Here is a 15,443-nt window from a genome sequence, read left to right as displayed (position 1 = left end):
TGTCACTCAGCTCACACTCAGGAATGCTTTCAGATGTCTAAATAGGTCATTTGCAGGATCTGGTCGGTTAGCTCACACCTGAGATGAACATCAGCCAAGGGCAACTGAGTCCTACTCTGCCTCTCCGGCTCAGTCAGGATGGGAGCTTCCAGAAACAGGTCCTTCTTGAGGTTAGGCGTGCAGTCTCAGTGGGCATTGGTGTCATGAATAGCTGCTTTTCATTAGGCAGCAGTAACTACACCTAGAAATGAAGGACGGGATTCAGGTTCATCATGGTAGTGAGCTGGAATCCTCCGGAGTCCTCCGAGTGATTGGAGAGCTGACCAGTTCTTTCCCTTCCACACTATGTCAGGGCGCCCAGCAAGGGAGCTCTGTTGAGACAACTGGCTGGGTAATATCTAGATACTCTTTTCTTTCCTGATCTGTAGTACCCGTAGGTACAATCTTCAGTCCAGTTTTAATCTTACATTCCTTGTATCCCCTTGTCCCAAGAGAGCCATATCTCATTTCCAGATAATCTCCTACAGGACTCTTCACTGGCCCTCTCTCCCCTACTTTTCTTCTTAATAAACTCAGTTGATGTCCAGCTGATTAGTTGGAGACTCACTTTCCTGAAAGGGCTTTTAATTCTCTTTTTAAACATTTTAAAAGTTGGTTTTTTTCCCTTATAAACTTAATTCATGTTTTAGTGAGATAAAAGCCCCAGGGCATCTTCCAAAAAAATCCCAAATTTGGGAATTCTTCTTAATATTGAGTTGAGAGTTCTTTATGTATTCTAGATACAAGTCTATTATCAGATATATGCATTGTGAATATTTTCTCTTAGTTTCTAGCTTGCCTTTTCATTTTCTTAATGGTGTTTTTTGAAGAGAAGTTTTACATTTTGGTGAAGACCAATTTAACCATTTTTTTTCTTTAATGGTTAGTGCTTTTTGGACCTAAGAAATATTTGCCTACTCCAAGATAGCAAAGGTTTTTCTCCTGTGTTTTCTTTTAGAAGTTTTATGTTTTAGTTTCTGTGCTTAAGTCTGTGATCCATTGTGTTTTTTTTTTTTTTTTTTTTTTTTTTTTTTTTTTGAGAGGGCATCTCTCATATTTATTGATCAAATGGTTGTTAACAACAATAAAATTCAGTATAGGGGGGTCAATGCTCAATGTACAATCATTAATCCATCTCAAGCCTAATTCTCGTCAGTCTCCAATCTTCTGAAGCATAACGAACAAGTTCTTACATGGTGAACGAATTCTTACAGAGTGAATAAATTCTTACATGGTGAACAGTACAAGGGCATTCATCACAGAAACTTTCGGTTTTGATCATGCAATATGACCTATAAACCATCAGGTCAAATATGAATATTCATTTGATTTTTGTACTTGATTTATATGTTGATCCCACATTTCTCCTATTATTATTATTATTATTATTTTTAATAAAATGCTGAAGTGGTAGGTAGATGCAAGATAAAGGTAGAAAACATAGTTTAGTGCTGTAAGAAGGCAAATGTAGATGATCAGATGATCAGGTGTGTGCCTATGGACTAAGTATTAATCCAGGCTAGACAAGGGCAGCAAGACATCCACGGATGCAGAAGATTTCTCTCAAAGCAGGGGGGGTGAGGTTCTGAGCCTCACCTCTGTTGATCCCCAAATTCTCACCTGATGGCCCCCCTGCGACTGTGCCTGTCTTAGGTTGTTCCTCCCTTGAGGAATCTTACCCGTCTCTGGCTAACCAGTCATCTTCCGGGGCCATACAGGGAAATGTAAAGTTGGTAAGTGAGAGAGAAGCCATATTGTTTGCAAAGGTTAGCTTTTTACTTCTTTGCAGATTTATGCCCTGTGGCTTTTATGCCCAGCACTTGTCTCGAGGTATCTTTACCACCTGGAGGAATTATGATACTCGGTAAATTCGATATGAGGCACGAATTCTATTTAAAGTTTGTAATTAGGAAGGAAGAAGAAAAGCTATAGATGTAGCATATGAAGGAAACTTGGGAGGATTGATTATTTCTTTGACATATCTTCTTGTATAGTACCTTAAGTATGTATAGGTTTTAAACTACTAACTAATTTGCACACACATATTGACATAATAGGAATACGGTGACATAAACAAAGCAAATCTATAATTACCAGCCATCTCCAGTGAAGCCAAGAAAACCATTTAGGCACCCTAGGCATTTGTGAAAATTTATCTATGATATGATGGATATTTTCCAACTGTACTTGAACCATCAGACAAATTAAAGCAGCCCATTTCTGGGATCTGTTCACATCCCATATGTTCTTTTAACCATAGATAGTCTATGGTCATGAGATTTTGGGGTGCTACAACTTGCACCCCTCCCAACTCCTGGTTGAGTTCCAACAGTACAGATCCAGTCAAATTCGTTGTCTCACTGTATGCACATGCCAGCCTAGACATCTCCCTCCTCCTTCTTATGGCAAGTCCAGGAGATGGTGGGCTGGATGCAGCCACAACCGCAGCATCGTCCGGATCCCTGTGGAGGCTTTTTGATGATCATCCCCCGGCACGAGTCCTCCAGAGAGTGCTGATGCCTGAAGCTCCTCCTCATATCGTATCTTAGTTCATTTTCTGGGTATCCAAGCCAGGCCTTGATCTTCTGCGTAGAAACAAACAGACCCTTTGCCCACACTTTGACATGCCCTCTATACCACTGTGCAGAACTCATTGGAGGTCAGCACACAGTAACTGCTTTTTTTTTTTTTTTTTTTTTAATTAAGAGAAAGGAATATTATCAGAAAAGAGTACCTCCATAGCTGATCATCTGACACCCTTTAAGTGATCAACATTAAGGATATTTAAAGCATGCGTTGATCTTTGATTTACCAATAGTTTTATCCTGTTAAGGAGTAATCCCCCTTTTCTTTCTTTCTTTCTTTTTTTTTTTTTAAATTTTTAATCTACACTTACCTGAAGAATACTATGTTTACTATGCTCTCCCCTATATCAGGTCCCCCCTAACAACCACATTACGGTTACTGTCCATCAGCTTAGCAAAATGTTGTAGAGTCACTACTTGTCCTCTCTGTGTTGTGCAGCCCACCCCCCCCTTTCTCCCTCCCCCCCCCCATTCTCATCTTAATCCCCCCCTTCGTCTCCCCCCCCCCCCTTATCCCTCCCTGCCCACCCATCCTCCCCAGTTCCTTTCCCTTTGGTACCTGTTAGTCCATTTTTGGGTTCTGTAATTCTGCTGCTGCTTTGTTCCTTCAGTTTTTCCTTTGTTCCTATACTCCTCAGATGAGTGAAATCATTTGGTATTTCTCTTTCTCCGCTTGGCTTATTTCACTGAGCATAATACTCTCCAGCTCCATCCATGTTGCTGCAAATGGTTGGATTTTTCCACTTCTTATGGCTGAGTAGTATTCCATTGTGTATATGTACCACATCTTCTTTATCCATTCATCTACAGATGGACATTTAGGTTGCTTCCAATTCTTGGCTATTGTAAATAGTGCTGCGATAAACATAGGAGTGCATCTGTCTTTCTCAAACTTGATTGCTGCGTTCTTAGGGTAAATTCCTAGGAGTGGAATTCCTGGGTCAAATGGTAGGTCTGTTTTGAGCATTTTGATGCACCTCCATACTGCTTTCCACAATGGTTGAACTAATTTACATTCCCACCAGCAGTGTAGGAGGGTTCCCCTTTCTCCACAGCCTCGCCAACATTTGTTTTTGTTTGTCTTTTGGATGGCAGCTATCCTTACTGGTGTGAGGTGATACCTCATTGTAGTTTTAATTTGCATTTCTCTGATAATTAGCGATGTGGAGCATCTTTTCATGTGTCTCTTGGCCATCTGTATTTCTTTTTTGGAGAACTTTCTGTTCAGTTCCTCTGCCCATTTTTTAATTGGGTTATTTGTTTTTTGTTTGTTGAGGCGTGTGAGCTCTTTATATATTCTGGACGTCAAGCCTTTATCAGATCTGTCATTTTCAAATATATTCTCCCATACTGTAGGGTTCCTTTTTGTTCTATTGATGGTGTCTTTCGCTGTACAGAAGCTTTTCAGCTTAATGTAGTCCCACTTGCTCATTTTTGCTGTTGTTTTCCTTGCCCGGGGAGATATGTTCAAGAAGAGATCACTCATGTTTATGTCTAAGAGGTTTTTGCCTATGTTTTTTTCCAAGAGTTTAATGGTTTCGTGACTTACATTCAGGTCTTTGATCCATTTTGAGTTTACCTTTGTATATGGGGTTAGACAATGGTCCAGTTTCATTCTCCTACATGTAGCTGTCCAGTTTTGCCAGCACCATCTGTTGAAGAGACTGTCATTTTGCCATTGTATGTCCATGGCTCCTTTATCAAATATTAATTGACCATATATGTTTGGGTTAATTTCTGGGGTCTCTAATCTGTTCCACTGGTCTGTGGCTCTGTTCTTGTGCCAGTACCAAATTGTCTTGATTACTATGGCTTTGTAGTAGAGCTTGAAGTTGGGGAGTGAGATCCCCCCTACTTTATTCTTCTTTTTCAGGATTGCTTTGGCTATTCGGGGTCTTTGGTGTTTCCATATGAATTTTTGAATTATTTGTTCCAATTCATTGAAGAATGTTGCTGGTAATTTGAGAGGGATTGCATCAAATTTGTATATTGCTTTCGGCAGGATGGCCATTTTGACGATATTAATTCTTCCTAGCCATGAGCATGGGATGAGTTTCCATTTATTAGTGTCCCCTTTAATTTCTCTTAAGAGTGACTTGTAGTTTTCAGAGTATAAGTCTTTCACTTCCTTGGTTAGGTTTATTCCTAGGTATTTTATTCTTTTTGATGCAATGGTGAATGGAATTGTTTTCCTGATTTCTCTTTCTATTGATTCGTTGTTAGTGTATAGGAAAGCTACAGATTTCTGTGTGTTGATTTTGTATCCTGCAACTTTGCTGTATTCCGATATCAGTTCTAGTAGTTTTGGAGTGGAGTCTTTAGGGTTTTTTATGTACAGTATCATATCATCTGCAAATAGTGACAGTTTAACTTCTTCTTTACCAATCTGGATTCCTTGTATTTCTTTGTTTTGTCTGATTGCCGTGGCTAGGACCTCCAGTACTATGTTAAATAACAGTGGGGAGAGTGGGCATCCCTGTCTGGTTCCCGATCTCAGTGGAAATGCTTTCAGCTTCTCGCTGTTCAGTATAATGCTGGCTGTGGGTTTATCATATATGGCCTTTATTATGTTGAGGTACTTGCCCTCTATTCCCATTTTGCTGAGAGTTTTTATCATGAATGGATGTTGAATTTTGTCAAATGCTTTTTCAGCATCTATGGAGATGATCATGTGGTTTTTGTCTTTCTTTTTGTTGATGTGGTGGATGATGTTGATGGATTTTCGAATGTTGTACCATCCTTGCATCCCTGGGATGAACCCCACTTGGTCATGGTGTATGATCCTTTTGATATACTGTTGAATTCTGTTTGCTAATATTTTATTGAGTATTTTTGCATCTACGTTCATCAGGGATATTGGTCTGTAATTTTCTTTTTTGGTGGGGTCTTTGCCTGGTTTTGGTATTAGGGTGATGTTGGCTTCATAGAATGAGTTTGGGAGTATTCCCTCTTCTTCTATTTTGTGGAACACTTTAAGGAGAATGGGTATTATGTCTTCTCTGTGTGTCTGATAAAATTCCGAGGTAAATCCGTCCGGCCCCGGGGTTTTGTTCTTGGGTAGTTTTTTGATTACTGTTTCAATTTCTTTGCTTGTAATTGGTTTGTTTAACTTTTGTGTTTCTTCCTTGGTCAGTCTTGGGAGGTTGTATTTTTCTAGGAAGTTGTCCATTTCTTCTAGGTTTTCCAGCTTGTTGGCATATAGGTTTTCATAGTAGTCTTTAATAATTCTTTGTATTTCTGTGGAGTCTGTCGTGATTTTTCCATTCTCATTTCTGATTATGTTGATTTGTGTTGACTCTCTTTTTCTCTTAATAAGTTGGGCTAGAGGCTTATCTATTTTGTTTATTTTCTCAAAGAACCAGCTCTTGGTTTCGTTGATTTTTGCTATTGTTTTATTCTTCTCAATTTTGTTTATTTCTTCTCTGATCTTTATTATGTCCCTCCTTCTGCTGACTTTAGGCCTCCTTTGTTCTTCTTTTTCCAGTTTTAATAATTGTGATGTTAGACTATTCATTTGGGATTGTTCTTCCTTCTTCAAGTGTGCCTGGATTGCTATATACTTTCCTCTTAAGACTGCTTTCGCTGCATCCCACAGAAGTTGGGGCTTAGTGTTGTTGTTGTCATTTGTTTCTATATATTCCTTGATCTCTATTTTGATTTGTTCATTGATCCATTGATTATTTAGTAGCATGTTGTTAAGCCTCCATGTGTTTGTGAGCCTTTTTGTTTTCTTTGTAGAATTTATTTCTACTTTCATACCTTTGTGGTCTGAAAAATTGGTTGGTAGAATTTCAATATTGTGGAATTTACTGAGGCTCTTTTTGTGAGCTAGTATGTGGTCTATTCTGGAGAATGTTCCATGTGCACTTGAGAAGAATGTATATCCTGTTGCTTTTGGATGTAAAGTTCTATAGATGTCTATTAGGTCCATCTGTTCTAGTGTGTTGTTCAGTGCCTGTGTGTCTTTACTTATTTTCTGCCCGGTGGATCTATCCTTTGGGGTGAGTGGTGTGTTGAAGTCTCCTACAATGAATGCATTGCAGTCTATTTCCCTCTTTAGTTCTGTTAGTATTTGCTTCACATATGCTGGTGCTCCTGTATTGGGTGCATATATATTTAGAATGGTTATATCCTCTTGTTGGACTAAGCCCTTTATCATTATGTAGTGGCCTTCTTTATCTCTTGTTACTTTCTTTGTTTTGAAGTCTATTTTGTCTGATATTAGTACTGCAACCCCTGCTTTCTTCTCACTGTTGTTTGCCTGAAATATGTTTTTCCATCCCTTGACTTTTAGTCTATGCTTATCTTTGGGTTTAAGGTGAGTTTCTTGTAAGCAGCATATAGATGGGTCTTGCTTTTTTATCCATTCTATTACTCTATGTCTTTTGATTGGTGCATTAAGTCCATTTACATTTAGGGTGACTATTGAAAGATATGTACTTATTGCCATTGCAGGCTTTAGATTCGTGGTTACCAAAGGTTCAAGGTTAGCTTCTTTAGTATCTTACTGCCTAACTTAGCTCGCTTATTGAGCTGTTATATACACTGTCTGGAGAGTCTTTTCTTCTCTCCCTTCTTATTCCTCCTCCTCCCTTCTTCATATGTTGTGTGTTTTGTTCTGTGCTCTTTTTAGGGGTGCTCCCATCTAGAGCAGTCCCTGTAGGATGCCCTGTAGAGGTGGTTTGTGGGAAGCAAATTCCCTCAGCTTTTGCTTGTCTGGGAATTGTTTGATCCCACCATCATATTTAAATGATAGTCGTGCTGGATACAGTATCCTTGGTTCAAGGCCCTTCTGTTTCATTGCATTAAGTATATCATGCCATTCTCTTCTGGCCTGTAGGGTTTCTGTTGAGAAGTTTGATGTTAGCCTGATTGGTTTTCCTTTATAGGTGACCTTTTTCTCTCTAGCTGCCTTTAAAACTCTTTCCTTGTCCTTGATCCTTGCCATTTTAATTATTATGTGTCTTGGTGTTGTCCTCCTTGGATCCTTTCTGTTGGGGGTTCTGTATAATTCCATGGTCTGTTCGATTATTTCCTCCCCCAGTTTGGGGAAGTTTTCAGCAATTATTTCTTCAAAGACACTTTCTATCCCTTTTCCTCTTTCTTCCTCTTCTGGTATCCCTATAATACGAATGTTTTTCCTTTTGTATTGGTCACATATTTCTCTTAGTGTTGTTTCATTCCTGGAGATCCTTTTATCTCTCTCTATGTCAGCTTCTATACGTTCCTGTTCTCTGGCTTCTATTCCTTCAATGGCCTCTTGCATCTTATCCATTCTGCTTATAAATCCTTCCAGGGATTGTTTCACTTCTGTGATCTCTTTCCTGACATCTGTGATCTCCTTCCGGACTTCATCCCACTGCTCTTGCATTTTTCTCTGCATCTCATCCCACTGCTCTTGCATTTTTCTCTGCATCTCATCCCATTGCTCTTGCATTTTTTTCTGCATCTCTGTCAGCATGTTCATGATTTTTATTTTGAATTCTTTTTCAGGAGGACTAGTTAGGTCTGTCTCCTTCTCAGGTGTTGTCTCTGTGATCTTTGTCTGCCTGTAGTTTTGCCTTTTCATGGTGATAGAGATAGTCTGCAGAGCTGGTACAAGTGACCGCTGGAAGAGCTTCCCTTCTTGTTGGTTTGTAGCCTTTTCCTGGGAGAATAGCGACCTCTAGTGGCTTGTGCTGGGCAGCTGTGCGCAGACAGGGCTTCTGCTTCCTGCCCAGTTGCTTTGGGGTTTATCTCCACTGTTGCTGTGGGCTTGGCCTGGCTGGGGCTGTTCCTCCAAAATGGTGGAGCCCCGTTAGAGGGGGAGCAGCCAGGAGACTATTTATCTCCGTAAGGGGCCTCTGTGCTCCCTGCTGCCCAGGGGGTTAGAGTGCCCAGAGATCCCCAGATTCCCTGCTTCTGGTCTAAGTGACCTGTCCTGCCCCTTTAAGATTTCCAAAAAGCACTCTCCAAACCAAAACAACAACAGCAACAATGAGAGAGGGAACAGAAAGGAAAAAAAAAAGAAAAAACACGTGATTTTTTTTTTTTTTTCCTCAGGTGCTGGTCCCAGGCACCCGCGCACTGGTCCTGCTGCCCTGTCTCCCTAGCACCAGGGTCCCTGTCCTTTCAAGGCTTCCAAAAAGCACCCACCCACCGGTCCCGCAGGGAAGGAACGCTCAATATTCTTGGTCCTCAGGCACTGGTCCCACGCACCCGCTCACCAGTCCCGCCGCCCTGCCTCCCTAGCACCGGGGTCCCTGTCCCTTCAAGGCTTCCAAAAAGCACTTGGCAAAAAGAGAGAAAAAAAAAGGGGAAAAACGCGCGATTTCTTCCGTCCTCAGGTGCTGGTCTCAGGCACCCACCCACCGGTCCCACAGGGAAAAATGCGGGATATTCTTTGTCCTCAGGTGCCGGTCCCAGGCACCCGCTCACCAGTCCCGCCGCCCTGCCTCCCTAGCACCGGGGTCCCTGTCCCTTTTAGGCTTCCAAAAAGCACTCGCAGAAAAGAGAAAAAAAAAAAGGGGAAAAACGCGCGATTTCCTCTGTCCTCAAGTGCCGGTCTCAGGCACCCGCCCACCGGTCCCGCAGGGAAAAACGGGGGATATTCTTTGTCCTCAGGCGCCGGTCCCAGCCACCCGCTCACCAGTCCCGCCACCGTGCCTCCCTAGCACTGGGGTCCCCGTCCCTTCAAGGCTTCCAAAAAGCGCTTGCCAAAAAGAGAAAAAAAAAAAAGGGGAAAAACGCGCGACCTCCTCCGTCCTCAGGCACCGGTCTCAGGCACCCGCCCCCAGGTCTCGCAGGGAGAAACGCGGGATATTCTTTGTCCTCCGGCGCCGTTCCCAGGCACCTCCTCACCGGTCCCGCCACCCTGCCTCCCCAGCAACGGGGGCCCGTCCCTCTAAGGCTTCCAAAAAGCGCTCGCCAAAAAAAAAAACTGCTCCGGTTTCTCTCCACCCGCCGGGAGCCGGGGGGAGGGGCGCTCGGGTCCCGCCGGGCTGGGGCTTGTATCTTACCCCCTTCACTAGGCGCTGGGTTCTTGCAGGTGTGGATGTGGTCTGGATGTTGTCCTGTGTCCTGTGGTCTCTATTTTAGGAAGATTTTTCTTTGTTATATTTTCATAGCTCTATGTGTTTTTGGGAGGAGATTTCCACTGCTCTACTCACGCTGCCATCTTGGCTCCCCCCATTGTGTGTTTTTATGTGTGGGGTAAGGTATAGGAGTCCAGGGCTATTGATTTTTTTTCCCATATAGATATCTAGTTGTTCTAGCCCAAACTTGAAAACCTTTTCTTTCCCCATTGAATTACCTTGGAGACTTTTTAAAAAAAATAAGTCAACCATGTATGTTTAGATATCTATTTCTATGCTCCTCTCTCTGTTTAGTTTCATTGATCTGTATGTCTATATACCAATACCACACTATCATGATGACTATAGCTTTATAGTAAGTCATGAAATCAAGTACTTAGTAAGTCTTGAAACTTTGTTCTTTTTCAAAATTCTGTTGGTCATTTTGTGTACTTAGAAACAGCTCATCAAATCCCTACAAAAAATGCCTTCTAGAATTTTGATTCAGTTTGCAATTGAATCTAGAAATCGATTTGGCAGGAATTGACATCATATTGATACTGAATCTTCCAATCTATGAACATGCTGTACTTCTCCAATTTGGGGGATCTCCTTTAATTTTTCACAGCATGGTTTTGTAGTATCAGTATATAGGACTTGTACATATTTTGTTGAATTTTTTTCCCAAGTATTTCATGTTGTTGTGATTGTAAATAGTATTTTTTTAATTCCATCATCCGGTTCCTCATTGTAAATATATAGAAGTACAGTTGATTTTTGTATATTGACCATGTATCTGGCAATCTTGATAAACTCACTTCTTAGTTTTGGGTAGATTCTTTTAAGATTTCCTAGGCAAACTATCATGTAATTTTCAGATAAAGGCCCTTTTATGTATTCCTTTCCAGTTCCTGTGCCTTTTGTTTCTTTTTATAAACTTATTGCATTGGCTAGGACCTCTAGTACTGTGCTGAATAGAAGTGACAGTTAGCCATTCTTGCCTTGTTCTTGATCTTAGAGAGAAAAGTGTCTTTCACCACTATGATGTTAGCTATAGGTTTTTCATAGATACCCTTTATCAGATTGAGAAAGTTGCTTTCTCTTCCACCTTTGCTGATGTTTTTCATAATTGAATTTGTGAAATGCTTTTTCTGCACTTGCTGTAATATATGATTTTTAACCTTTATTCTGTTGAAATGACAAATTACTTTTATTTTCAGATGCTGAAAAGCTTGGATCCTTGAGATAAACCTCTTGGTTACAATGCATTATGGTTTTTGTATAGTGCCTGATTTGCTTGGCTAATACTTTAGATCTGATTCTGCCACTAGATTAACCAGGTGGGCCAATAGGCTGCACCATCCATATCAGATATTTGAAACAAGTCAAATACCTGGGAAACAAGTATTCCAGGCCTAGGACTGCTCCCACCTCAGGGACCAAGACTTCTAGCTCACTGCTCTGCCAACCCAAGGGCATGGCTGTAGTTATTCTCATGGTCGAGGGGGACTGCATCCACATTCCAGCAGCAGCTGAGAGGAGGAAGGGAGCAAGAAGAGGTGCAGCGGAGTGCATGACAGCCAGTTTCTGAGGAAGATGGCCAGAGCTGCCATGAGAGACTTCTACATATACACTCCACTGACTAGGACTTAGTCATGTGGTCAAAGGCAAGGGTTTGGGGTCAAGATTTGCAGAGACTAAAGAGTCATTTTCTGTCTTTAGGAAAATCTAATCGTTTTTCATTTAAAGGTTTTATTTTTTTGGAAGTTCCTGAAACAAAGTTATTTGCAACATGTGTTTTCATGAGTTTTCTGGAATTGTAAAGTCATGTTAACAAAGACAGTGGAGAAGAAAAGTGTGGGTGTAAGTAGTTGTGTTCTCAATGCCTGTATCCCTAGGACCTGTCCTGGCACACAACATATGACAGTAAATGTCAATAACTGTCTCCTGACTGTGTATATCACATAAATGCTTCCTTGTTGGAATCTCTATGCCAAGAAGTAGATACAGAAAAGGTGAATAAGGATATGTTCCAGACTGTCAAAGTGGTAAGATCCAGGATTGTATTAGATACTGGTTTACTGCCTAAAATTATGGAAGGTGTGCTAGAGTGAGTCTGTGCCTGGGGTGCATGGATATATAAAAAATGGGAGTAGGGATTAGGGATCTGGAACAGTGGTGCTTCATTTGAGAGAGCAAAGGGCAGGGACATGGGAAATAGGCTTCACTCACTAGTTTTATTACACTTTTCCAGGTATTAAAGTCTTACTTGCACCAAATTGAGACTTTCCTTGTAGCAGTCAGAAAGAATGGGAAAAGATTTAAAAGATGGTAGCTTCTTCATCATGTGATTCAGTGTTCTTTAATCCCATGCCAGGTACCAACTAAGATCTCATGGGCCATCTCATCTCCCTTAGGAAATATGGGTAGAAGGAAGATGTTAGACTGGGGAGATCTGGGTTCTAGTTTTGGTTCTGTCACTGTGGGACCTTAGAAGTCAGTCAGCCTCATGTTTCCTTTTCTGGGGTTTCTTTCTTCCATGGACTGTCATGGAGCTGACTCTTGAAAGATACACTGTAAGCATCTATGACCAGCATGCTTGAGTTACATGGCTCATCTAAACACTAGACACAAAGTGGCTTTGGACATAAGCTCTGGGTGCCGTAAACAGGGGCCCTAGCTGGGTGTGGCAGTGTGGAGGGAAGCACATGTCACTGGAACAAATGCCACCGTTTAAACTGGGGGAGGTGGGGTGGGAATGCATGATTGCCAGAGGCCTGAGCCATGAGAAATTAGAGCCTTGGAGGCCTAGGTAGATAAACTCAGGTGTCTGCCTACTCTGGTAGAGTTGGGGCGTGTCCCTGCCAGGTGAAATGTGACAACCCAAGCAATTCCTGAGTTCTGGGGCAGGAGGTTCAGTGAGCTGTGCTGGTTTTTGTGAGGATTCCAAGTGGCCCCCATAGCCCCCACTGTCTCTGAGACGGTGGAGTATTCCTAGGTGCTGGATGAAAATTGCCATCTTGCAAAGGCCTGGTGGTTGGCTGTCACGAGCTCTATAAGTTACTGGCTCCCTACCTTCATAGTGCCAATGACTGAACAAGGGTGCAGAGAACCCCCTGACATGCAAATTGTTTCCACATTATTTAGAGTTTTCCATCCAGATGTTTTTTTTTCTCCCTGTGCCCCCCTCCTGCTAGCTGTCTTTTTGTCCCTAGGGCATTTCAAAACAGCAGGAAGAACCCACTGAGAAAACATAAGCACCAAGTTCTAACAGCTCCTTCCTCACCATTCTCTCTCCCCCACTGCACACAATATAAAAATAGAACTGGTTATATTTTTCATGGGGCTGACGTTGGTTTGCTATGTGTGTGAGTATTTGTTTTGGTTTTGTTTCTGTCACACCATTTTCAGAGGCTCTGTGGTCATAGGTACCTAGTGCCAGCACTTTGCCTGATGCTGGGCTGGGGAGGGGCCTGTTCCTAGAGTGCACAAGAAGGGCTGAAGGGGCAGGTGAACTTCGGGATATAAAGGGGAGTCATGGTAGTTTGTTCTTTGCAAACGTGCTGGAGGTTCCCTCCCGCTCCTGTTACCCATATGGGGGACTCCAAAGAACTTCACCAGGGAAGGAAAAGAGGTCCCAGACGGACCGAAAGCCCAGAACCTAAAGCTTGCTTAATTGATGGGGAGCAGGGTAGGAACAGTCCTCACAATTTGCCTCTCCAGTCCTGTGGTCCGTGGTGTGGTCCTGAGCCTCCCCGGCTGGGAGAGCCACCCCTGGCCCCGCAGTAAGGGGCCGCCCCGGGGCAGGCCTTCGGGGAAAAGGCGCAGGACTGAAGGACGCATGGGGAAGCACCCTTGAGCTGCGCCACGTCCTGCGCTGGATGTGTTCTGTCATCTCATTCTCATAACAACCCTGTAGCTCGGGCATTGGCTCCCTGCTGTTGTGCAGGTGAAGACCCTGAGACGGAAGGGTAAACAGCATCAGCACAAGCAGCAGAGCCTGATTCAAGCACTGGGCTGTCTCATTTCCCAGCCTGGGATTCTTCCTTGTCGGGAGAGAGAAGTCCCAGGGGCTCAGCCGAGTAAAAGTGCCTCACATTCACAAGACAGAGCCAGAGACAGTCACTTCTCAGTCCCCGTCTAAAGATGGTTCTGCGGCAGCAGTTGAAAAGCTGTGTTCATGAAGGGCTTTTTTAAAACCTGCCAGTCAGCTTCCAACTGACCTTGGGACTCTGAGCCTCATGCTGGACACCCAATCCTCTTTAGATGCCTTGGTTCAAGATGCCTTGGTTCAACCAGGTTTAATATATTCCACTTCTTTCCCCTCTGTACAGATGGATGTGTCCGTAGAAACTCTCTTTAGCTTCATGCAAGAGCGCCAGAAGAGGTACGCCAAATACGCAGAGCAGATCCAGAAAGTCAATGAAATGTCTGCCATCCTGCGCCGCATCCAGATGGGCATCGACCAGACTGTGCCGCTGATGGAGCGGCTCAACAGCCTGCTGCCCGAGGGCGAGAGGCTGGAGCCCTTCAGCATGAAACCGGAGCGCGCGCTCAGGCCGTAGCGCCGCCGTGCCATGGGGACAGAGCCCGGCTCCACCCAAACGCCGAGGACACTGGGCACCGAAGCCACAGGCTCGGTGACCAGGGCTGGCAGCTGGCTGGGGGTCTGGTGCGCCCTGAAGGCGACCCGACGCGGTGCAGCCGGCCTGAACTGAGGCTGTGCCCCTCTCCTCCATGCCTTTCCTATGCAAAGAACCAAACTAATTCTCAGAGACAACCGAGGAGGGAGCTCTCAATTTATTAGGAATTCATGACAGAAGTTCTGCATTGGAATTATTTTTATCTTGTTTAGATTTTTTTTTAAATTGAGAATATGTATTGTCTAGGCTAGCTTGGGAGTGAAAATAGGGAAAGGGGAGAAACATTTTAAGAAGCTCTGTGTCCTTCATGAAATTTAATGCACTAGGCTCTCCAGGTTATGAGTTGTGAACATAAAGGACTGATTTAACCAGGTCTGTGCGTTGTTACTGTTCCCACCCTGTTTACATCGTGTCACATCTTTATCTGGGACCCCCTCCTCCTGCCCTGGTGAAATGCTGGCGCTCTGTCACATGCCAGCTCACAGAGGTCTCATGCATCGTCATTGGAAACTGAAGGTCTTCTGCACCCTCGTCGGGATCATCTCCTGCTGATAACTGCTTTCCTTGACGCGGACACAGTTCGGGTTTCTTGTCATTACGTCAACACTGGCAAGACTCCTTTTGTAACAAGGTTTTAACCAGTGTTTGTTTTACTAGCCTGGCAAGTGTGGGGTGGGTCAGGCTTTGACAGCAGGCCACAGAGAGCACCCATTCAGCAGGCATTTGTCCAGCCCCTTTGATGTGCCAAACATTGTGCTGAGGATACGAAAATGGCTGTGTAGTCCCTGCCCTTCTCTGGCGAGAACAGACTCACAATGCTGCTGCACTTCTGCGGGAGTTTAGGAAAGGAGGCAGTTTGAGTAGCCACAGAAGTACTCAGTGCAGTACTTTGCACGTCGTGAATGGCCCCGGGGACGAAAAGCAAGGCAGTGGGAAGTAGGACCAGAGCTAAGCGGGCAAGCGGAGGTCACGAGCTGGGACAAAGGGAAGGCACTGGGGCTCCGGTCTCCCTAGTGCCCTTGTTTCCACCAAACTTCAGGGGGTGTTTTTAAATGTCAAAAACAGCCTTCAGTATATTTGTAAGGTTAAAATTTATCCCACTTTATTTAGCATATATCAGGTAA

At 43.4% G+C, this 15,443-nt stretch overlaps 1 protein-coding gene across 4 annotated transcripts in view; it reads left to right on the top strand.

The window, feature by feature from the left end:
- The window catches only part of BORCS5 (BLOC-1 related complex subunit 5), a 94,249-nt gene extending 79,557 nt beyond the window's left edge, over nucleotides 1–14,692 (top strand). For all 4 annotated transcript variants that reach the window (XM_017668750.3, XM_037023036.2, XM_017668749.3 and 1 more), the window contains one exon: nucleotides 14,011–14,692. In XM_017668750.3, the coding sequence (XP_017524239.2) occupies nucleotides 14,011–14,241 (231 nt within the window). In that variant the 3' untranslated portion in view covers nucleotides 14,242–14,692. The remainder of the gene's footprint in view (nucleotides 1–14,010) is intronic.
- The last annotated feature ends 751 nt before the right edge of the window (nucleotides 14,693–15,443 follow it).

The sequence above is a fragment of the Manis javanica genome, chromosome 15, assembly GCF_040802235.1.
Source record: "Manis javanica isolate MJ-LG chromosome 15, MJ_LKY, whole genome shotgun sequence".
NCBI classification, from domain to species: Eukaryota; Metazoa; Chordata; class Mammalia; order Pholidota; family Manidae; genus Manis; species Manis javanica.
Note: the sequence above shows the minus strand (reverse complement) of the source record. Positions and strands in the feature narration are given on the sequence as shown.